We start from the raw sequence: 23,831 nt of genomic DNA on the forward strand, positions 1-23,831 counted from the left end.
GAGCACATATAATGTAAAAATAAATTATATAATAATACAGTGCTCAGATATATAGAAACATGATGTTATACATCGTATCAGACATTGCTCAACAAAAGTTCCTAACTATAGTTTCAAAAAAAGGAGGTCTCTGGTTAGAATCGCACCAAAAATCACACGGTCTCTGGGCGAGGTCATACCATTTAGACCACAGAGGCCCATACGATATTAGTACGGATCTAAGAAGACCACTAGTCTCTCTCCCTTCATACAACTTGAGGTCTCACAGTGTAGCGAACTTTATTTTTAAGCTGCATAATAGCTCATATTTATATTTATATAATTATAAATGATATTTAAATCGGAAACTCTCGTTAAAGAGAAAGCAAATGTCTTCATTTTTGCTGACTTTTACTTACAACATAAGTAAATAATAAACGAATGTGTCGGGGAAATAATTTTAAATTAATCCGACCTCTTAAAAGCTCAGAGTGAGGACCTCAAGGTTATCGCTCATGACCCATCATAGGCTTTCGGGACTAGTGTAGCGCCCATGTTCTACAGCAAGCTGTTTACATCTTCCGCTGGAAAATTTAAAATGTAATACAATGTTTAAGCCCATATCAATTAACTTATAGGAGTAAACTATTATTGATAAGCTACGAAAATTGTTGATTTGTTAATTGTCGGAACTATTTTTAAAAGACTAGGCCTAATTTGTGTACTATGAAGTATATCATTATTTACAATAAAATACGGTACTAGTTGAATTTTTATGTCTGGGCCCTCTAGATTTTTTGAAATTATAAAAAATGAGAAAAGAAAAGGTTACATTCAATTTGGGTCAGAGAGTCACTGATTCCAGACAATTAAAATACAAGTACGTTAAAACAAATTACAGTAGCACATTTAGCTCTAAATCAGTGTAGAATATCTTAATTAGTGCATAAGTTATCGTCCATAAGTGGCAATAAAATAATCTTGTACCTTGTATCTTGTATAATTTATATAGCTAAAAATGAGCTAAATAGCTCACACAGGTGATCTATGAATCCGCCCAGAAAACTGAACTAAAACAAAATAAAACCTGTTTGACCTCACAAATTAATTATATTGCCAACAAGATACACGGTATTATGTTTCGCTGGCAATATATAGAACATTTTGTCTGTTTGCAAAATCAGTTCAATCATAACAGTACCGTAAGTATTATAAACTCTAAAAAGAATAAGACAGAAGAGGGCGCACAACAGAATGAAGGGAAGTCCGAAGAAAGTGGGTAAGCGTTATATGGGGGACACTACTACAGGTTCATGAATAATTAAGTAGAAGAAAGTAGTACAAGCCATCGTGATTCCAACCCAATGATTTTTTTGTGAAGAGGTTTTGGGTAATTTGTTGACTTTCATTTTATTTTTGATAATTCAAATGTGTCACAATGATGCTCCGTCGGGGAGAGCTGGTCCCCTCGTTAAGGAGTAAAACACACTTCGTCTAAAGAGAAGAAAACATTATATACATTTTTAAAAAATAATTAGTAGACTCTAATATCGTACAAATAAGTCTTTAAAGTCTTTTCATAAAGCTCCTCCCTTCTAGATCACTTCGAGAGATTTTGAGCGACGTCCAAACCCCCCCCCCCCACAAAATCATGGCGCCACCTGCTATACCAGTTACATATTGTCTACATTTAGATTATAGGTCTGTAGGCTACATAGGCCTACTTGCGTTTATTCTTTTATTTTCAATAACTAATGAAGAAGGATGTCTAAAATACGTTTGCTTGATTACTGAATTAGGCCAAAACACTATTTGCAGCATTCTACTTCTCTACGACAATACTGTTGCACCATTCGTATGCTCAAAGAGTATAAAACTGCAAGAGGTCCTACTGCCGGGGATTCGTTCGAACGCAAAAAGTACTTCCACGAAGAGGCGTGGCCTTTAAAAGATTCGCGCAACGCGTACACGTTTCTAAATTATGTGTAGGACGCCCCCTATTAATTTTGTGTGGCAGTACTTTCAGCGTTCCATTGCCTGCATACCTTGCTGCATACAAATTCAAAGCAGTCGGACCTCCTGAAGTTTTATACTCTTGTTAAGAGTATGCTCATGTTAAAACCCTAAGTAGTGCGTTTACAGTACATACAGTATAAATAATGCAAACTCACTATAGTGTGCGTCCATAGTACCCAATACCGACACCCGCAACGAAATGCAAGAAAATAAGGAGGAAAGAAGGAGGAGAGGGAGCGAAAAGAGAGTGTTTATCCAGTTCCCGACCGAGTTTTTCTCGCAATCCACATTGGCGGGAGGGGGGGGAGGGGTGGGGATCCTGACCCATAAGTCTGGAAAGCTCATTTCCCGCCATCAGGAATTAAGATTTTCTCGGGGAAGGGCCCGGACCCCCTTTTATTTTTAGAGTTCATTGAATCATGAAACCCGTTTTCAAGGGGGAAAGCCTTGGATTTTGAAGAACTTAAAAAGTCATTAAAAGGTACTTCAGAAGTCGGGAAAGCTCATTTCCCGCCATTTAGAAATCAACATTTTCCCGGGGAGAACCCGAACCCCCTTTTCTGTAGGGTTCATTGATTCATGGATCGCAATCCACATTGGCGGGGGGTGGGGGAGGGGTGGGGATCCTGACCCCAATCCCTTTGGCAAAAAATAAATAAATAAAAAGAATTCTAGATCTACCTTTTCAGGACCCATAAGTCTGGAAAGCTCATTTCCCGCCATCAGGAATTAAGATTTTCTCGGGGAAGGGCCCGGACCCCCTTTTATTTTTGGAGTTCATCGAATCATGAAAACCGTTTTCAAGAGGGAAAGCCTTGGATTTTGAAGAACTTAAAAAGTCATTAAAAGGTACTTCAGAAGTCGGGAAAGCTCATTTCCCGCCATTTAGAAATCAACATTTTCCCGGGGAGAACCCGAACCCCCTTTTCTGTAGGGTTCATTGATTCATGGAATCATTTTCAAGAGGGGAAAAATTGAAATCTGAAGTACTTAAAAGTCATTAAAAGACACATCAGAAGCCGGTAAATCCCATCTGGAATCAAACTTTTCCGGGGGAGGACACCCGACCCTTCTGGGGTTCATCCATTGATAGAAAAAGAATACGTATACAGCTACTTATTTTTTTTTTCTGTATGTATACCGGTACACATATAAGCATATTTACCGTAATAACAACGAGAGAAATTTACCTCACCGTTTCAGGAGGGAATATAAAACCTTGAATTTTGGAAGAACTTAAAAGTCATTAAAAGACACTTCAGAAGTCATGAAAGCTTATTTCCCACCATCTAGGAATCAACATTTTCCTGGGGGAAGGACCCCCGACCCAATTTCTTTTTGAGGTTTTGGAAACATTTTTACCCCCACCACTTAAACTTGAACACAGACCCTTGATTCATATTCCCATTCAGCTTACTAGTGGCTCCCCCACTTTGAAAAACGTTCCGCCGGCCCTGGTAGGTGCTATAGATTACAATGTCAATATCAGTCGAACAAAACGCACTTCATTTGAAATAGCAAATGGGGAGTTCAGTTTTTACTTATTTGGCTGTTAGATGTCCACAAATTTGTAAACACATTGCCGTTATTGACCTCACTCGACATTATATTTGTCATATTCAAAAATCATTAGACAACTAATAACGTCTATTAATAATACCAGTTCTATTACTTATTTTATAAAAATAATATAATAGGTAACTTGATTGCGAATTCCCAATGCCAAACAAGATAGAGGTACATTAAAAACATGAGAAGGCTAAAATCACTGTATTTACATATATGATTACACATTATTTATTTATTATTAAACGCATTAATCCATATATATAAACCATGATTGTATGCAAGGGGAGGTGTCAGAAAGGTCCAACAACCCCGCGCACCCCCAAATAAAATATTCAAGGGTCCATTTTCTAAAGACATTTTTTCTAGGGCCTTTTTACAATGACATAAATGAAAAAGTTTGATAATGAGGTACTAGCAATGAGTCCAAAGACCTTGACAATTGCGTGACGTAATCTATCTAAATTCGAGCACTTTTGTAAAAATTATATTAACATTTTAATCACATCAAGTTGTTATTTCATTGTGAAAGGTCCAAAAAAATATCCTCACGACCCACCCAGAACAAATCCTGGATACACCCCTGTAAACTACAGCCAGTGATTATTAATATAACTGTATATTGGTCAGACCAGCTAAAGTGTACTTCTCACCTACATTTCCTGATATTATACTCTCGCTACAAACCCCTAATAGGGAAATATTTAAAACCATAAAACGTATGCCCATTATCGGTAAACTTAAGGTTACAATATGTGACAATCGGCACTTAACGTTTAATGTGATAAAATGGTTCATACATTAATATTCCATGCATATTTAAGGCACAGATTATATTGTTCGCACATGATCTATTCATATTTATTGTTTCGGTTACTGCTGAGTCTTTCCTTTGACATAATAACGTATTAAACTCGTATCTATTCAGGTTTTAGGCACTGGGCCAAGGATGCCAAACAGTGAACTAACAACAGGGTCTGTATGAAACCATGTACACCGTGGTAACCTCCTACTCATCTCGAAAAATGCACTGGGTTCTTTAACGTGCACAATTATGTAAACGGGACCTACGGTTAAAAGACATGTTCCACCACCAGAACCACAGGTGAACGTGCCGTTCGAACCAGCGCCGATATGGTTGTAGGTTTCGGCGCCCCTGCCTTGACCACTCGGCCTTTCGACTCTTAACAAATGATAAATTGGTAGGCTTTGCTCTTTGTCAATAAATTTTTATCAGTAGGAGTTTTGCATAAGCAAAGAAATGTATGAAAGAAGAAAGAATGAAGGATTGATTAATAGATTGATTGATTGATTGACTGATTGACTGATTGATTGATTGATTAATTGATTTGATTGATTCATTGATTCATTCATTAATTCATTCATTCATTGAGAATATGTTATTTTCTCTATTGTATGGTACTGTACAAAATATTGCTTTCAATAAACGAATGAGCTCGATACAAAGTATTTAGAAGAAACATTAATTGAGCATATTGTTTATTGTTTGATGTTGGGACTGACAAGAAGTTGTCATATAGTTATAAATATATTTATAGAAACCTACAAAAAGCAATACATCTTCAGTCATATTTTGGAAATTGTCAAACATCGATAATTTTAATTTGACAACAGCCATATAGCCATCACTATATTCACTCACTAATTAATGAGAGATTGTATAATCACTCTAATTAGTGTAAGATTGTATGATTTTAATTAATATAACATTGAATAATCACTTGAAGTACCAATTTACTTATGGACAGTGATAGCGATTCTGTAAACATTTGAGATAAAACATGAAATCCAATTAAAATTACGAGATGTTATCTAAACATATGTTAATTTTCTCATCACACCATACCTTTATAAGATAACAAATCCTATAAAACGGGTTGAGAGAGTACAAGCAATAGTTCTAGGTGTTTGGCGCATTTTGGGTCAGGAGTTCAAGAGTATAGCGTTGTGAGCATGAAGTATTTGGTGTTCATTTGTTTGCTGGCTACCGTGGTGTCAAGTCCGGTAGGTATACAAAAGAAAAAATGGAGCTTAACGAAAGAGCCATGATTAGCTTTATTTCTTAAGTTTTCAGCCATTTGAACTGGCTGCTACCTTAAAATAGCTTTCTGTATAAACATTGCACCATCTTTTGCCTTAATGCAACCTGCCGGAACCCGAGTTGCCCAGCTTTCTACCTGAGATCTCATTTATCCTCTTGTAGACTTTGTAGTCGTTATTATGAAATTGAATCTCGACCTCTCCACACTGAGCATTCAGATACTTCTGTTTTGTTTTCCCACATTTCTGCTTAATTTGTTTGTCTAGCTCCGTTTACAATACAATTTCAAAAACTATTTGTGTTTGGTAACGTAAAAATCATTTAAATGAATAGTTATATTTCAACTGGTTTGGTTTGTTTTTGTTCATTCAATGCAAATACAACTACGTCTAACTGAATGTTAATTTTTTTTTTACCATGCATTAGGTACCACTGGAACCAGTTCAACCATTGGCCAAAGGTATAGGTTTACGTTATTTAAGGATATTAATAAAACAATGGTTTACGGGGGGAAAAGCGAGATAGACTTAACGAACGACTGCTTGTCAGTTAAGTAAAATACAATGCGCAACATATTTTAAATGATCTTTGGACTAAAAAGTACCGTAATCAATAGGCTTATCTAAATTTGTAAATATTACACTTGCTTAGTGTTTTATTTTTTAATTGTTTTTAATCATACAACATTTGTTTTAATAAACTGACCAAATTGTGTTTCCTTAAAGTATTTAATCCTTTCTTTACCACTCTTGTATCAAATACATACATTTTATGGTTATGGTGTTTTAATGTGATGTTAACTAGGCTTAATTCGGTATTCTATTGTTTCATGTTTTAGGATAGTGGGAAAGGGCATTTAAATATTTCTATACAATTCGCTAAATGTTTGATAATGTTGTACAACTGGTTTTTTTTTTTTTTTTTTTTTTTTTTTAACTGTTTTTTAAGAAACAAAAAAACATATTTGACGAAAAACTCAGGAGCGGTTAACGAGATACAGATTTTGAATATTTAAAAACTGATGGAAAAGGTGTAAAAAAAAAGGGGCGTAACCACCTTGGTTCCCCTCAGTTTTTAAATATTAAAAAATGTGTATGTCATTAACCGCTTCTGAGTGTTTCGTCAAATATGATTTTTGTGTCTTAAAAATCAATTGTACAACATATCAAAAATGTTTTCCCCTCTGGAGCCTGGCTTTAAGCTTTCCTCCAGTGTAATATTAACATGTGTTTAAACAAAGTGAAACTAGCCTGAAAAAATGTACCGGTAGGGTTCATAATGACAGGCAAGTATATAATTTGGTACATAACACTCAATACCTAATAATTTAGGTTAAAAGTGTGAAAGTAATTCAGATATTGTTGATATTCTGTATTATGGCAACGTTTAGCTGAATCCGTAGGATTGTTTTCAACTATACTTGAAGCCAACAAACAAGTAGATGAAGTCCATCTCTTCGAGGGAGACATCGTGCAAACTGTGGTAAGAAAACTAGCTACGTTAATTTTGACTTAGTTGGGAAGATAATGTAACTTAAAGTTATGACCAAGCAAATCAGAGCAATAGGTAGCTAATTTATTATCATTAATAATTTCATTATTAACATTATCGTCATTAGTATTTCTGTTGTTGTTTGTTATTAACATCATCATCCTTTATTATTGTTATTATTATTATTATTATTATTATTATTATTATTATTATTATTGTTGTTGTTGTTTGTCGATATTATTATCGATTATTATTACTATTATGATTGATTTCACCGTGTCTAATTCATTGTTCTATTTAGTATAGAACTAATTAGCTATCTATTAGGCCTACTCGTAAGCAGAAACACATTCTAAAGAGTAAAGTGGTCTAATGAAATCAATCTAAACCAGGGAACAATGAAAGCCTGATCTAAAATAGTATTTGAAACCTTTTTAACAGAGTATAGAAAACGCACTGAAGGACACAAGTAAAAGATGGCCTAATGGTCAAGTGCCATATGTAATCAGTTGGAAATTTAGTACGTACTTTATTTCTATTATAATTTTGATATTATAATCTTGCTAAATAGTTGTCATTACAGGCAATATGTTATCCGCTATTGGAGAATTTATCGAGAAGTTTTTAAGACCGTTATGGAAATACGATTAATATGATTTATATGTTTATACGTAAAGGTTCCTACGCAAAATCTCAAATTCAGAAGGCTATCGACAGGTACCACGCTGAGACGTGCATCAAGTTTGTTGAGAGAACAAACGAACAGAACTACATCAATATTGTTTCTAAAAGTGGGTAAGGTTAACTAACTTTTGATAAATATTCTTTCCCCTGAAATAACATACATAGACGTATTCTGACTTGTGGTTAATACTACAGACTTTTCTGGGGTGAATCAAACATTTACACCTGACAACCTCAACGTGTTATTTATTAGCTAGTAGTATGGCAAGCCCCAGCTGTCTTAAGCCTACAAAAAATATTATATTATATATGTTTGCTATTATATTATTTACGTTTGTTATTATATTATTTACGTTTATTATTATATTAGTTAAATTTATTATTATATTATGTATGTTTATTATTATATCATTTATGCATATTAGTATATTATGTACGTTTATTATTATATTATTTATGTTTATTATTATATTATATATGTTTATTATTATATTATATGTGTTTATTATTATATTATATATGTTTGTTATTATATTATTGACATTTAGTATTATATTATGTACGTTATTATTATATTACGTACGTTTATTATTATATTGTATACGTTTGTTACTATATTACATATGTTTAGTATTATACTATTTACATTTGTTATTATATTATGTACGTTTCATGTTATATTATTTATGTATTTTATTATATTATGTATGTTATTATTATATCATATATGTCTACCATTATATTATTTACGTCTATTAGTATATTATGTACGTTTATTATTATATTATACATGTTTATTATTGAATTACAGCCGTTTTGTATTACATGATGTACGTTTATTATTATTATTACATTTGTCTATTATTATATTATGTACGTTCAGTATATATTATGTGCGTTTATTAGTATATTACGTACGTTTATTATTATTATTACATTACATACGTTTATTGTATTATTTACATATAGTAGTATACTATTGACGTTATTATTATATTATGTATGTTTAGTATGATATTATTTACGTTTGTTGTTATATTATATAGGCTAAGTATTATAGTATACACGTTTGTTATTATATCATGTATGTTTAGTATTGTATTATTTACGTTTGTTATTATATTATGTATGTTTAGTATTATGTTATTTACGTCTATTATTATATTATGTATGTTGTTATTATATTTCGTTCACATATTATAATACGCGCACGTCCATAGACTCGTAAGCTTACGTACGTTTCAGCTGTTTAAGCCCCCACACCTTGAAAAAAATATTATAGAGGTAGGGCTTAGCGGAAAGGTCCACTTATTGTTAATATTAATGATATATTATTTTCATCATCAGTTGTTATTCGTCAGTCGGCGTAGTGGGCGGTGCACAAGAGCTTTCTCTTGGTACCGGTTGCTACGGAACCGTAGGTATTATCATGCACGAGATGATGCATGCGGTCGGATTCTATCACGAACAAAGCCGAACTGATCGCGACAGTTACGTCACAATCAACTGGAATAATATCCAAGATGGTACGTTTAATACGATTTTGCATGTGAATGCTTTCAACAATCGTACGTGTAATAAAGTATTAAAAAATAAAATGTCAACATTATATTTTGTTTTTGTTGACACATCTTTCTTGGTTTAACCACCATCCTTCATTCTTGTTTGGTATGAACAATTTTTCTCTATAATATATTTAAATTAGGTGTATACAAAATGTGCTTTGTTTTAATATCGTATATCATCCCTATCTGTTAGGTATGGCTTACAATTTTGATAGCTACTCATCGTCCTTCATCGATGATCTCGGAACGAATTATGACTACAATTCCATCATGCATTACGATCAGTATGCATTCTCCAAAAATGGCTACGCAACAATTGTGCCAAAGCAATCCGGAGCCACCATCGGGAATCGTGCTGATTTCAGTAGCATTGACATTCAAAAGATTAACAAATATTATGAGTGTAGTAAGTATACCGACATCGTATTCGTTCGATTAGCTCTTACACGTAATAATCTAATCCTGCTATTGACTTCATAAGCCTCTTCACTCCTTCATTCCAGGGGTGGCGCCAGCGGGAGGGCCAGGGGGCCAGGGCCCCGTCGAGGAGAGCTGCCCCCCCCCCCCGTCGGGGAGATAAAGCACAATTCGTCGGGGAGAAAACAAAATTATATGTATTTTCTAGGTGTTAGTAGACTCTAAAATCGATTAAATAAGCGTTTGAAACCCCTGAATTGTCAAAATTTTCGGGGGCTTCGCTCCCTAGACCACTTTCGAAACCTTTTAATCGAAGCTCGACCACGCCCACTTTGTTCCGTCGGGGAAATCCGAACACTTGTCAAGGCCATCGCTCCCCCTCCCCCCCCCCCCGTTGGGCAAATCCTGGCCCAACCCCTGCTTCATTCATTATGCATCACTTCACCATCCAACACTTTTTCTCCATCCATATTTTTATTTTCTTCACTCTTTCCTTTATATCCACTTCTCATAGATACGCGGTCTACTGTAGCACCTGTGGAACATATGAATTCTGCTACGATAAATTTCTATAGCTAAAACCCATATCTCAAGCTTCAGTCATATACACGCATAGGACTAGTTTTAGAATTGCGTTACATCATGAATAGATTTAGCCGACAAGAACCTCAAATCATAATAGGCCTATATGCGAAACACACAATTTATTACCATTCTGCCCCATTTTCTTTCAATTGTGTTTTTAGTTTAATACTTGTATCTTAAGGTGGTGGTGGTAATGGAGGAGGTGACGGAGGATCATGTTCAGACAACGACAGCAACTGTTCCTCATGGGCTTCGAGTGGCTATTGTAGTTCAAGCAGCCAATATTATCAATACATGAAGGATAACTGCCCTGCTTCTTGCGGATTATGTTGTAAGTTTTAACGTCACGTTCAAAATGACAGTTCTTTTTACGTAGGCCTACCGTAAATAATGACCAAATCATCGCCCGGTGCTTAATAAATATAATTTTTAAACGATAAAGCAGAGAATCTGAGTGTGAAACATAGGTCCCCTAACTGGGATTCGAACACAGGAACTTCTGCGGTCTGTGCAATGTAATTCCTTCACATGCATGCATATTAGGTATTAGGTAACTATTCCTTGATGCATGGCAAAAGACATAAATATAATATAAATATATATAATAATACATTGTACTCAATCTGTCTCTTATACACATCTAGATGTTTAAATATTGAACATTACTTTTTATTTTAGAGATGAATCGAAACCGAAACATATATCAAACATCGAGTACAACCACATTTTGGAGGCGGATTACTTGAACTGAAAATGGATTCAGTGACGAATGCGGATTATTCTTAAATTTAGGCTTAATCATGATAAAATCAATAACACTTTGCATTTTAAAACTGTACGGATCATCTATGAAAATCAAACATGAATTAAAATTGTATGAATAAAAAAACCTAACACAGAGATATTTTGGATGGTCTGTTTATTATTTCCTAGTCGACGGTAATTAAAAAGTAATAGTCGCTTCTATTGTGATACTGAAAATAACGCACCATATAACTTATTCGCAAGAGTCTGTTCTATTCCATTTATTCAGTTAATATAATAATATTAATAATATAGGGCCTAACAAATGGACGGTGTAACAGCAGGCATACAATAAATCTGAATGAAATCACAACTGATTATCAATTATACCATTGAAATCAAATCAAATATACTTTTATTTTCCATACAATAAAGTAGTACAATACGGTATACAATAAGAATGCAAAAAAAAAAGGCTACAGTAAGTTCAACAAGAGCTTTAAAAGATGTAGCCACCTTTAAAAAAAGTTGGAAAAATGACCGGTACCAACTAATAGAATCATAGAAATGATATACCAATAAAATTAAAATAATTCGACCAATTCAGCTTTGTATTCGTTTTTTTTTAAATAACACAAAACCTGACTGAGCCTAACTGTTTTATTATAAAGATTGGCACAAACATGTTTTAACATTTCAACTGCCATCTTCGGTGTAACAATGCTTATAAACACTTAGAAGTATTTATAGGAGTGAACAAATGCAATGATATTTCATGGTAAATAGGCGGACTGAAGCATATGAAAAAAAGGCATGGATAAAGATGAAGAATTACATAAGATCAAATGAGAGACGGAGCATTCATGTTTAAGGAATTGAAGCGAACCGGAAAAGAAATACATGAATAAAGATGAGCGAATTAATCAGAATTACAGAGTTAAATTTACATGTTGTAATTGTCTATTAAGGGAGGGCTGCCCACTGTATACCGGTATGCAATGCTTCCTTGATTTTCCATTGATGAGGGGTATTAGCAGAACTATTATTTTGAAGCAGCCTTCGTTGCAAACGTCCTTACATTTATGGAAACTATTTAAGTGTTTAAAATTTGTGAATTTTTTTGTTTTTAAATGTTCGTTAAGGCGCTTTTTAAAATGGCGACCAGTTTCGCCGATATAAGAAGCGTTACAGCTTCCGCAAGTAAATTTGTATATTACGCCCGAAAAAAACATCAACGGGAAGAGAAAACAGACATTGAATTTTAAATAATGTAAAAATTAATTTATTATCTAAATCATTACAATATTCTTTAGTTAATGATTGAACTAACAATCTTGCTAAAAATATAAGGTAACTTAAAATAGCGAATGTTGGGTTTGGACTCATTATTTGATGTATTCTGTTTAATGGAAAATACAAAAACAAGATATTTTAAAACAATTTTGTTAATTAGGTTAGAAGGATACATATTTTTTCTTAAAATGTCAACCAAAGATAATGTCAATATGAAACCCAGGCCAGCTGCTGTTGATTTTGTACATTCTATCAACCAATGTGCGGATAAGGGCTATTTTTAGGAATTCGAAAAAAAAAACTATGAAAAGTCCAGAAAAAGTGGTTTTCCTAATACAGCTTATCTTCCACTTCCTTTTCCATAGTGAATTTAATATTTTTGTGAAGTGAATTGAGAAAATTTAGGAATAAATATGCATCATGTTCTGAATGAAATAAACAAATCATTCAGAACATGATGAATAATTACTTTTCAATTTTCTAAATTCATGTCACAAAAATTTCAATAAAAAAGGAAGTGGAAGGTAAGCTTCCATTCCTTGACGTACTCATTTCAAATCCTGAAAATAATAACTATACACTATATCTGTTAGAAAAACCGCATTGTTACACCGAAGAGCAGTGGAACTGTTGAAACACTTTTGTACCACTTTTTTTATAATGAGGCTCAGCCTAAAAGGTATCATTGAAATCTGTTGTGATTTTATTCAGATTTATTACATAAACTACAGTGTTCCAATAAGGGAAATAATAATACATCATGCAGCATAGCTCTCATATAAATAAATGAATAACGAAAATGTGTAATAAAAATGCTTCTAACGGGATTCGAACATGCGACCTCTCGCAGTCAAGGCGAGCTTCAGAACCATTAGACCACTGAGGTTTCATGGTTGAACAGATTCAAACACCGCCAGATACACTCCATTTCATTTATATTATATTATATTATATTATACACATCTAGTGGGAATGATAAAGGAGAGATATAGGTGCCCCAACCGGGAATCGAGCAAATCCGATTAAGCATCTAAATATTCACATTCCACTCATGCGCATGACAAGTACAATTATGATGTAATAGTAAACGTCGGAACATTATAGAAATCACAACTATCTATACCGTATATCATGGATTAAAATTAGAGGAATGAAGAAATTAAACTTACAGAGGTTTATTCTTGTCAATAATATTTTAAATGTTCAACCATTCCTCAAATATTCTTCAACTCTCACTATAACGTATTAGGCATATAAAAGTCAAAGTCTAAAATGTAATAATAATAATAACAATATGTTTCATTTTATTTATTACGCCATAAATATAAATATATCGTTGACCTGTGACAGGATTGCCTAAAAGTAGAAGATAGATCAACTGCCCGGGCTCTCCTCACGACAACGAGTAATAGTATCAAAACAATTATTCTACATACACAAATTCAAATATAAAATAAACATTGAAATAGAGTATTTTAAAAACATGAATGCAATAATCATATAAAACACTTTAAAATACATTTAAAAATGACAATAGACCTAACAATAAGATGAGTAAATAACAATAACAAATTTCATTATAATTTATAATGTTAGACTTTATTTATGATGTTAAACTTATATAGCGTTTCATGCCAACATGGCCTCTAGCTCTTCACATTATGGCGGTGGCATGTACACAAGTAGGCAGACAGCTTCGATTCTTATTTACAATATTAGTGTTATTGTGCTCAATAACATATTGATACGTATATACTCAAATGAACGCTCCTTAATTTAAAAGTGTAAGTGTGACTATAACACTTAATTACCACGAAAATGTGTTACTGGGTATACGGTGATCATAAAGACTCGTTAATACCAACCAGGTAGAAAAATGTCATTCTGCTGCAATAGAGCATTGATAAAATAGTGCTTCCAAACTTTAAAATTCCACGGCTAATAAATGCGTCTTTAAAGTCGGCCCTCAAAACGCATCTTAGATGACTTAGATGATATTCTGAATTTTAATACCTTACATTTACTGTCAGTCTGCAAATACGAAGTACTAAATAGTTGTTAAATTAAAGTTTATTAATATTCCACTTCGCCCAATGCATATAAAATAAATAAATAAATGTATATCGTACGTAGCCCTATCCAGTAATGGATCTAAGATTTAGCTAAGAGGAGTGAATAATGCGAGATGCAAAATGGGAGGGGTGGTGGTTTGGGAGGGGGTGGTGGTTTGGGAGGGGATTAATTCCCTTCCCATTTGATTTTTTTTTTTTTTTTTTTTTTTTTTGGAAACCACAAATCTGAAAAGCTTAAAATAGAAAGTGTACGTTTTACAGGGTAGCCTTCTACGCGTAATGTATTCACGAGAAACACACACACAAGACGAGTGATCATTTTTAACGGTAACCGGAGGGGGTTAAAAGAAAGGGAAAAAATTAATTAATAAAATTATAAAGTTTAAAAAAATATAAATAAATATAATAAATATATATATATATATATATATATATATACATATATATATACATTTTTTTTTCTTTTTTTTTCTTTTCATATTTTTTGTGGCTGTATATGTTTAATTCTTACTTGTTTATAAAAACCAGACTACTTAAAACTTAATTTTTAATTTTGCATATTATTTATTTATTTATTTATTATTTTTATTTCTGTCATCGTATTAATAATGATTTATTAATTATTTTTAATGGTGGTCATATCTTAAAGTTTGTTTTCAAACTTATTTTGACCACCATCCACATACTTTTTTTTCCATATGAATTATACTTCTAATTTATGTATATGTGGAGAAATATTAATAAACAATAAACAATTCACTCCCCCTAGATGCGTAACTGCTATCTATTATTATTCATTATTCGTACAGCATCGAGCGAAGTCTACGACAACCGGGAGTTTGCCTCTGCATTCCACTGTTGAACATACAGTATAGGCCTACCCTTCTTCTAAACTCTTCCACATCTTTTTGTCTGGCGTTTATCATCACGTAATTTTGTGTTCCGGATATACTAAATTTAGGCTAATGTATTAAAATTCAGAATCAACTGAGTCAATTCAATCACTGGTTTTATGTTTGCATTGATTCAAATACAAGGGCCATACAAGGCCTGAAAACTAGATCCTGTGATAATTAGGCTAATGTACAGAGCAGATGATATCAGGCTGACCATGGGCTGACACAGACTTGAAAGTAGCGCATGCGCAAAATATCGTTTGTAAGAAAAGTTATAAATAATTTTATCAAACTTTCCTACGAAAAAAAATGTGCGTCGTATGTGTCCGGCTTATGATATATGACCAAAAAATATAAGCGTAATCGAAACGTTTTGTCGAATGAAAACAATGTAAGCTGGACACAAAACAACTCCCCAACACCCACTAGTACTTTAAACCCTGTATCTGGCCCTGTATGCCTACGAATTTAGTAACCTAAAGAGAACAAATATGACGACAAATTATATGAAATGAAAAGTTAAGATTTATATTCTCTTCAGGTCTACTATAGCAGCCGATTCTACCTAATTGATCTGTTCGGTGACAAATAAAATGCACTATATTCACTAAATTTTTGTCAATACACAAACTAATAACTTAGATATCCCAATGACTGATGACTATAGAAGGCCATAAGATAATACTAAAAATTGACAAATACATTTTGTGGAAATATAATAATTAATTATTAATTATTATTCTATAAAATAAATTAGTTAATAATATTATCTGTTATACATGTTGATATTGAAACGATAGCATTTGAATACCAAGTGCACTCAATAAAAATCAAACTGAAATTTGGCATCATTATTGGAAATAAGTTTGTGTTGCGATTTACGGTATATCAAACAGTTATAGGCCTAATTATATGAATTTATAGAAACATACGGTATATACAGCATGACGTCAATCAATGTATAATTTGTTAATATTGATAAGATCAATTGAACAACAGTATTCTAATTAACGTTATAATGACTTTATTTACTATAAGATTATATAATCACTTATATAAAGTCGCTATACTTGTGCATCCCGGTGGGTCTTCTGTAAACGTTTAAGATAAGAACTTGAAACCTGAAGGTTTGCATGCCGAGTAATCAAATAACTGAACTTTAGGTACACCATGTGTAAGATGAAAGACTTGAAATTCAATTACATAATCTAAACATATGTTGATTTTCTCATTTCACCATATTTCCAAGAGATAATAAATGCAATAAAAAAGGTTTGAGAGAATAAAGGCAGCTAGTTCTTGGTCACGGTGTTTGGTACACTTAAAAGTGGAGGCCAAGATGAGCAGGCGCATTGTGAGCATGCAGTATTTGGTGTGTATTTTGCTGGTTGCCGTGGCGTCAAGTCCGGTAGGTACACCTAAAATAACCAATTTGTGGTGTGTTAGGCCTACAAAACATAAGACAAATGGGATACTGTAATAAAGTGTTCATACACACAGAATGGGTCGGGTTTATGTCCTGGAAACTACTGTTTACCATCATTTTGAACACTTAATTAGGCCTATGTGTTTGGTAAACTTTGCAAAATTGTTAATATAACTTCTATGATTAGTTTGATTTAATTTATATAGTGCAAATATAAAAAGGGTTAAACTGCTTATTTGTTTTTCACCATACATCAGGTACCGGAATCTATTAGACCATTAACCAAAGGTAGGTTGACGGGGATTGATAATATAACTTCTATGATTGGTTTGATTTAATTTATATAGTGCAAATATAAAAAGGGTTAAACTGCTTATTTGTTTTTCACCATACATCAGGTACCGGAATCTATTAGACCATTAACCAAAGGTAGGTTGACGGGGATTTTTAACAATTTAATTAAACAATTACCATTTATGAAAATGACACATTGCAAGGCAAACCAATACTTAAATATTGTTTAAATTTGTAAGCCTATATAAATTATATTATAATTTTTAAATATTTTCAAATTTACTTGAAAGTTCAAATTTATTCTCATATTGTTAAAATAGCCTATTTATAAACTGTTTATGACCGGCCCAAAAGTTTCAAAAATCAAAAAAATAATTCAGATATTGATGATACTTTCTACTATTTCAACATTTAGCTAAATCCAGTGGACTGTTTTCAACTATTCTCAAAGCCAACAAACAAGTCGACGACACTGTCCATCTCTTCGAAGGCGATATCGTGCAAACTATGGTAAGTAGGCCTAGGTATGACTAATTATTTTGGTGAATTGTGTGCCTTTAATTAAAGATTGAGAAAAACTCGTGAACTATGTATCCAATTGAGAAAAATAGGGAAAAGAAACACTCTCACTCGGTTCATATTTGTATACACTATACATGATAATAATTGACTTTACTGACTGTTATTAACAAAATTCTAGGCCTACTAAAATATTTCTTTATTATGGCTCATTAAACCAGCAATAAACGATGATAAAGTCATCTTAAAATGAAATATGTTTAAACATAGCTAAAACCTTCTTACAGAGTTTAGAAAACGCACTGAAAGACAACAATAAGAGATGGCCTAATGGCCAAGTTCCATACGTAATCAGTTCGCAATTTGGTAAGTAGCGTTTACTACCTAATCTTTATTACTAGTACTTGGTACTAGTTTTTTCAAATATATTTTAATATCTAATGTATGCCATTATCCAGCTATTTAAACAGTTGGAACTGTCCTGCATTTAAGTACCTTACTTTCCAAATTAGATTTATTGAGTTTTATTCATGAACGTCCACTTAAAACATGACCACATAATTAAATGTTATATGTAAAATGGGTCCACTTTGTGAAAGATGGGTACACAATATTTAATATACTATTCTTAGATATTTTATAATCTGTTCACATTTGTTTTCTTAATTATTAGATGGGTTCAATGTCAATCGGACTGCCAATTTCTCATAAAGTCCATGAATTTCCGTCCATTTCTTCCACTACCCCCAGTACACTTTAAAAGACTAAGAAGCCAAAGTTATCAAAGTAAATTAACATTTCGCAATTGGCATTTATGAACTACGTGCATTGGCGTATCTAGGGGCGGTCGCGCTCTCCCCCAGGCCTGTCTCTTATGAATTAGCGTCCTTCAACTGATCATAGATCCCCCACTTCACCATCGCGCCCTCCCATCAGCCCCCCTCCCCCATTTCAAGACCTCTAGATACGCCACTGACTGACTATGTGAGATAAGTTAACTCAAGTATAAATATACTAATACACAAGTTTTAATCATAGGGCTGTAGGGCCCTCTATAGGCATACCAGTAGCTTGATGTCGGCTTTATAAGTCTTGCATTCCAACTGCAACTGCACGTCGATGTGACGTGTCACTCTGGCGTTACTATGTAAACACCTCTACCGATTTGATTATTATTATTATTATTATTATTATTATTATTATTATTATTATTATTATTATTATTATTATGTGAATCCAGGGTATTTAACTATTCAGGGGCAGGGACAATCTGTTGGGGCCAGAGGCAGGCCGAGTAATATTGTACTTTCGAATTATTTCAATACAAACATGAGTCCAAAATTGAAAATCCTAACTTTGACGTGTTTTATGCTATAAGTTGTCATAGAGAGGCTGCGTTCTCCGCTAGAGGATAGAATAAACATTACTATTGTTGCCATACAAAACCATTTATATATTTTTTTTCAAATTCTGTATGTTGATACGTAAAGATACCTACGCAAAGTCTCAAATTCAGAAGGCTATCGACAGGTACCACGCTGAGACGTGCATCAGGTTTGTTAAGAGAGCAAATGAACAGAATTACATCAATATTGTTTCTAAAGACGGGTAAGGTTAAACATTAAATAATAATATTTAAAGCATCTCAAATCAACGTTTATAAATACATTTGTTATTACTACCACTAAGCTTATTATTATTATTATTATTATTATTTTTATTTTTATTATTATTATTATTGTAACTCAATCAAAAGGTCGAAACATACTCAACAAACAAAAGTTCTTTTCAGAACTCTCTACGGTACAGCAAGCATGAAATATATTATTATCATTATTATTATTATTAATAAATATAAATTAAAACTTTATATTTCTGAATGAAGCAGAAAACAAAATAACTTACGTTTTAAACTTTCGACTATCACTGTAGTCTTGTTCACAATGACACACGATGGAAATTGCGTCATAGGGATTGTGACGTCAGCGGTGAGGCTGGGTGGGCCTGGTCCTGGTCCCTCTCCTCCATTCAAGCCTTCAAAGTGTTGTTCCATATGTTTGGCAGATTATATCTTCCACCATCTTCATTCAACGTTGGTCTGTTGTTGTTGATTTCGGCTTTATCCAGAGATATAAAGTTTTAATTTACATTTGTTATTGTCAACCTGGATAGATGAATCTACATCAGTCGATTATTATTATTATTATTATTATTATTATTATTATTATTATCATCATCATCATTATTATATATAGGCCTATCATTAATTAATGTTTGATCAGATTTGAACATAACAAAACATTAATCTTCATCAACAGTTGTTATTCAGCAGTCGGAGTATCTGGTGGTGCACAAGAACTTTCTCTTGCTAACGGCTGTTACCAGTACGTAGGCATTATTTTGCACGAGATGATGCATGCGGTCGGATTTTTTCACGAACAAAGCCGAACTGATCGTGACAGCCACATCACCATCAACTGGAATAATATTGAGGATGGTGTGTATGAAAAAATGTTTAATGAAGTATATCATTCTGCCGGTCGTTAAGGCATTATAAATAAACATTTTTTTCTGGAGAATAGCTCGGTGGATACAGTAGTACCGTCAATAATGTAGGCCTACATTTCTCATGTGTGTACATATAATCACGACTTACTTCGATATATGGCACTAAGAATAATAAAAACATTTAAAATTGAAGATGCTTCAGTTTGGTAAGTTATACATAAGACTATCTTTATAATTTACGTTGGAAGTATGGAAGAAAACAAATCTCAAAACGCCCTTCCCTTCTTGAGTAGGCCTATCTTGAGTAGGCTTATCTTGCGTAGGAACCCATAATGCGAAAATTGCTGTTTGGTGCATTTATTTATAACTTGACAAAAGCAATTTAGATTAGGTGTTGAAAGGATAATAGAAAATCCAAAATGATAAAATAAAAATAGAATATATACATTTAACTACATGTAAAATGTGTTTTGTTTTATGTTCCTTGTCGATAGGTATGGCGTACAACTTTGATAGCTACCCATCGACCTACATTGATGATCTCGGGACGAATTATGATTACAATTCCATCATGCATTACGATCAGTATGCATTCTCCAAGAATGGCAACCCAACAATTGTGCCAAAGCAATCCGGGGCAGTTATCGGAAATATTGCGGATTTCAGTACCATTGACATTCAGAAGATTAACAAATATTATGAATGCAGTAAGAATCCCTATTTCTTTAAATCATTGCACGTTACCGGTATTGATAATATTGTACAGCATTTTTATCTACATTCATGCTACCATTCTAGATACTGCAGAACGGCGTTAAATAATTTTCTGTTAATATTAATTTTTCATTTTTCTCAATTAGTGCATAGAGAGAGCTAGAAAACTTCAAATGATCATCGCTGATTGATGAACAAACTTATGTTTTGTGCATGTCTTTCAATTTTAACTGAGTTTAATACTTGTATTATTAGGTGGAAGAGGGAATGGAGGAGGGGATGGTGGAGGATCGTGCTCAGACAACGACAGCAACTGTCCTTCGTGGGCTGCGAGTGGCTATTGTAGCAGTAGTAGCATATATTACCAATTCATGCAGGCCAACTGTCCTGCATCTTGTGGACTCTGTTGTAAGTTTTATTTCGCATAACATCCAATATGTTCACATGCCCTTGACCAAATATGTCCACGGCGCTTATACAATTTTAACACAGCCGACAACCGAGGGGAAATATTCATGTTCATAGCTAACCTCTGAAACATTGGATTCAATCCAATGAACGTACATCTTTTAAAATCTTTATATTTTACATCTATAGGCATGTTTCTTATATTGTCTAAACGTGGAAGGTATAAATAAAGATAACTTATTAACATTGGGTGAAAAATTGGTTAAATATCCGCTCTTCGCCTATTTGAATTGTTTTCTGATTATTGAGTATATACCTGTCTCTTATACACATCTAGATGTGTATAAGAGACAGATATATATATATATGTATATGTTTGTGTGTGTGTGGGTGGGGTGTGTGCGTATACTATTATTGATAAGATATTATTGGTTATTGTTGGAAGAGCAACATAGAGCATGTACTGGTATAACCACTGTGTGAAACATAACTGATCTTGTAGTTTTGATTATATCAAATTGCTCTATACCTGTGAACACAGTTTATTGAAAAAATTCACCACCTCTGGTATTCACTGCGTCTGCAACGGGTTCCATGGGGACTGCAAAAATCTCCTAGATAGCCAAACACGACAAGTTAGAATTTACTTTTACTTTCTGCTAATTAGCTTGCACTGACAAAGACCCAGTTTGTTATAACTGGGCTCTACGTGGATACTGCGTCCTTCCAGGCTACGATTTCATGGAAGATTATTGTCCCAAGAGCTGCAACTTATGCTGTAAGTATAGTGATCCTTGAAAATAAACTATATTTAATCAAACTCTGCCTGGTAATCCTGGTATATAGAAGCCTATTATTAGCCTTAATGATGGTCCTTCTAAGTTAAGACACGTTAATGGAAAAACCAAAAAAAAAAAAAGCTCTACGCCCAGTATCTTTTTCATGCGTTTACCGATAGAGACATGAAATAGTGAACGCAAACGGTAAATATGGTAATGGTATAACCTCTTAGTAAGGATATATTTCTTCATGTTCTCATAAATGTAGATTGTATTACCTTTAAGCCTGTTAGTGTTAGTTGTAAAGAAATAAGCACTATACTTTTTTTTCATTCTAGAGATGCATCGCAGCCGTAATGTATATCAAACATCAAATAAGCACAACATATGGAAAACGATCCAATTACGAATTAAATTTTATTTAATTATGATATTATATAGTATAATTGTCTGAATAAAAAAACGTACCCTAGAGAGATTTATATGTATTTATTATTTACTTGTCGATATTTTTGTCAAAAATTACAATACTAGCAGATGGCAGCTTAGCTCAGTCGGCTGATCTGGTGGTAGCCACTGTGTGTGCGCTGAACCGTGGAGATCTCTAGGTCCCCGGTTCAATTCCTACTCTGCCTCTCCTTGTGTTTCAGCTAGAGGGCTGAAATACAGGTTACATAGCGCACCGTCTTTCGGATGATACGTTTAAGCCGTTGGTCCCGTGTGCATTTATGGCCCATGTGCACGTTAAAGAACACAGTACACTTTTCGGAAAAGAGTAGGGGATTGTCTCCCGGTGTACTGTCCAATCACCACCAGAAGGACCCCACTGGACATAAGTCTTCTTCTAGACTTTCGTGGGCTATCCTTGGTGTTTACACCGAATAAATCCAATAGCAATGTTTCAGTGACTGTAATCGCTCCTCAAAAGTATTCGTATTTCTATATCAATGGTTTAGGCGTACGGATTGAGACTTTCATATTCATATTCATATTCATATTTATTTATTCACACAATGCATAAAGGTGGTAACAAGACATAAATAATAAAGATGCAAGTAAAATCGAATGCAATTGTGTCTGGAGAAGTCAAATAAGCCTAAATGGCTTTACGGCTGGCTCCACCAGAAAAAAAAATGAAAAGTAATTTGTTCCATAATCAAAGACAAGACAAAACACGACGGAACGAACACAAGGGAAGAACGACAAATGAGAAACGACAATGCTTTAAAAAAAAAATAAATAACACATACATAGATTTGAACATTATAAAGGTAGACAAGTGAAAAGAAGATAAACTGGGATTGGATAGGATGACACAAATATGATTTAAATAAAGAAGATTTGTAGAGTTAAAGTCTGTAATTAGATATGAGGAACGATTTATATTCTGATTTAAAGGAATAACTACTTTTCGAATTTATTAATGATGTGCTGAGGGAGTTCCATAATAGGGATTCGGTACATCCATAATAAGTATTCGGTACATTTCCACGTCAGGTACGGCAAAATTACACCTATACATGTTTCTCCTGACGCAAATCCAGTTATTGTCTATTATTCCATCACGACAATAACAATTACTATAATCATAAATTTTCTTACCTCGACCCCAACCAAGGTGGGGCTGAGGTGGTATTGACCATCTGTCTGTGCAAGTTTCTCCCTTCACCCCACCCTCTTTCTTTCCTGCTTTATCTGTAGGTCCCTAGACAATACTCAAATGTATGAAAATTTAAATAGGATATTACAAATTATGGATTTTAGAAATCCATTTAAGGCCCCCAAAATCCTAATTTGTCAGAGCTTTCAGAAG

At 33.4% G+C, this 23,831-nt stretch overlaps 2 protein-coding genes across 2 annotated transcripts; both read left to right on the forward strand.

Annotated features, from left to right (window-relative positions):
- Positions 1-5,459: 5,459 nt before the first annotated feature.
- Positions 5,460-10,736, forward strand: LOC117118263 (zinc metalloproteinase nas-15-like). Its single transcript, XM_033262812.1, has 8 exons — positions 5,460-5,586; positions 6,050-6,083; positions 7,014-7,105; positions 7,556-7,634; positions 7,792-7,909; positions 9,146-9,324; positions 9,557-9,769; positions 10,547-10,736. The coding sequence occupies exons 1-8, from the start codon at positions 5,536-5,538 to the stop codon at positions 10,705-10,707; spliced, it is 927 nt and encodes a 308-aa protein (XP_033118703.1). The 5' UTR covers positions 5,460-5,535; the 3' UTR covers positions 10,708-10,736.
- A 5,912-nt stretch (positions 10,737-16,648) lies between these two features.
- On the forward strand, positions 16,649-22,490 carry LOC117118281 (zinc metalloproteinase nas-13-like). Its single transcript, XM_033262844.1, has 10 exons — positions 16,649-16,778; positions 17,054-17,084; positions 17,506-17,600; positions 17,897-17,975; positions 19,100-19,217; positions 19,928-20,106; positions 20,612-20,824; positions 21,087-21,239; positions 21,907-22,017; positions 22,357-22,490. Coding segments are annotated over exons 1-10 (1,050 nt in total). The 5' UTR covers positions 16,649-16,709; the 3' UTR covers positions 22,359-22,490.
- Positions 22,491-23,831: the final 1,341 nt, after the last annotated feature.

This window comes from Anneissia japonica, unplaced genomic scaffold (genome assembly GCF_011630105.1).
Source record: "Anneissia japonica isolate Jap-2015-1 unplaced genomic scaffold, ASM1163010v1 scaffold288059_len961885_cov194, whole genome shotgun sequence".
Taxonomy (NCBI): domain Eukaryota; kingdom Metazoa; phylum Echinodermata; class Crinoidea; order Comatulida; family Comatulidae; genus Anneissia; species Anneissia japonica.

Bases quoted from the DNA above. Each gene is read 5' to 3' on its own strand.
- LOC117118263 (XM_033262812.1), top strand. From the start codon at position 5,536: ATGAAGTATTTGGTGTTCATTTGTTTGCTGGCTACCGTGGTGTCAAGT. The intron at 6,084-7,013 runs GTATAGGTTTAC...GGCAACGTTTAG, and splicing joins AGTTCAACCATTGGCCAAAG to CTGAATCCGTAGGATTGTTT. The intron at 9,325-9,556 runs GTACGTTTAATA...CCTATCTGTTAG, and splicing joins CTGGAATAATATCCAAGATG to GTATGGCTTACAATTTTGAT.
- LOC117118281 (XM_033262844.1), top strand. From the start codon at position 16,710: ATGAGCAGGCGCATTGTGAGCATGCAGTATTTGGTGTGTATTTTGCTG. The intron at 17,085-17,505 runs GTAGGTTGACGG...TTCAACATTTAG, and splicing joins TATTAGACCATTAACCAAAG to CTAAATCCAGTGGACTGTTT. The intron at 20,825-21,086 runs GTAAGAATCCCT...TTGTATTATTAG, and splicing joins TAACAAATATTATGAATGCA to GTGGAAGAGGGAATGGAGGA.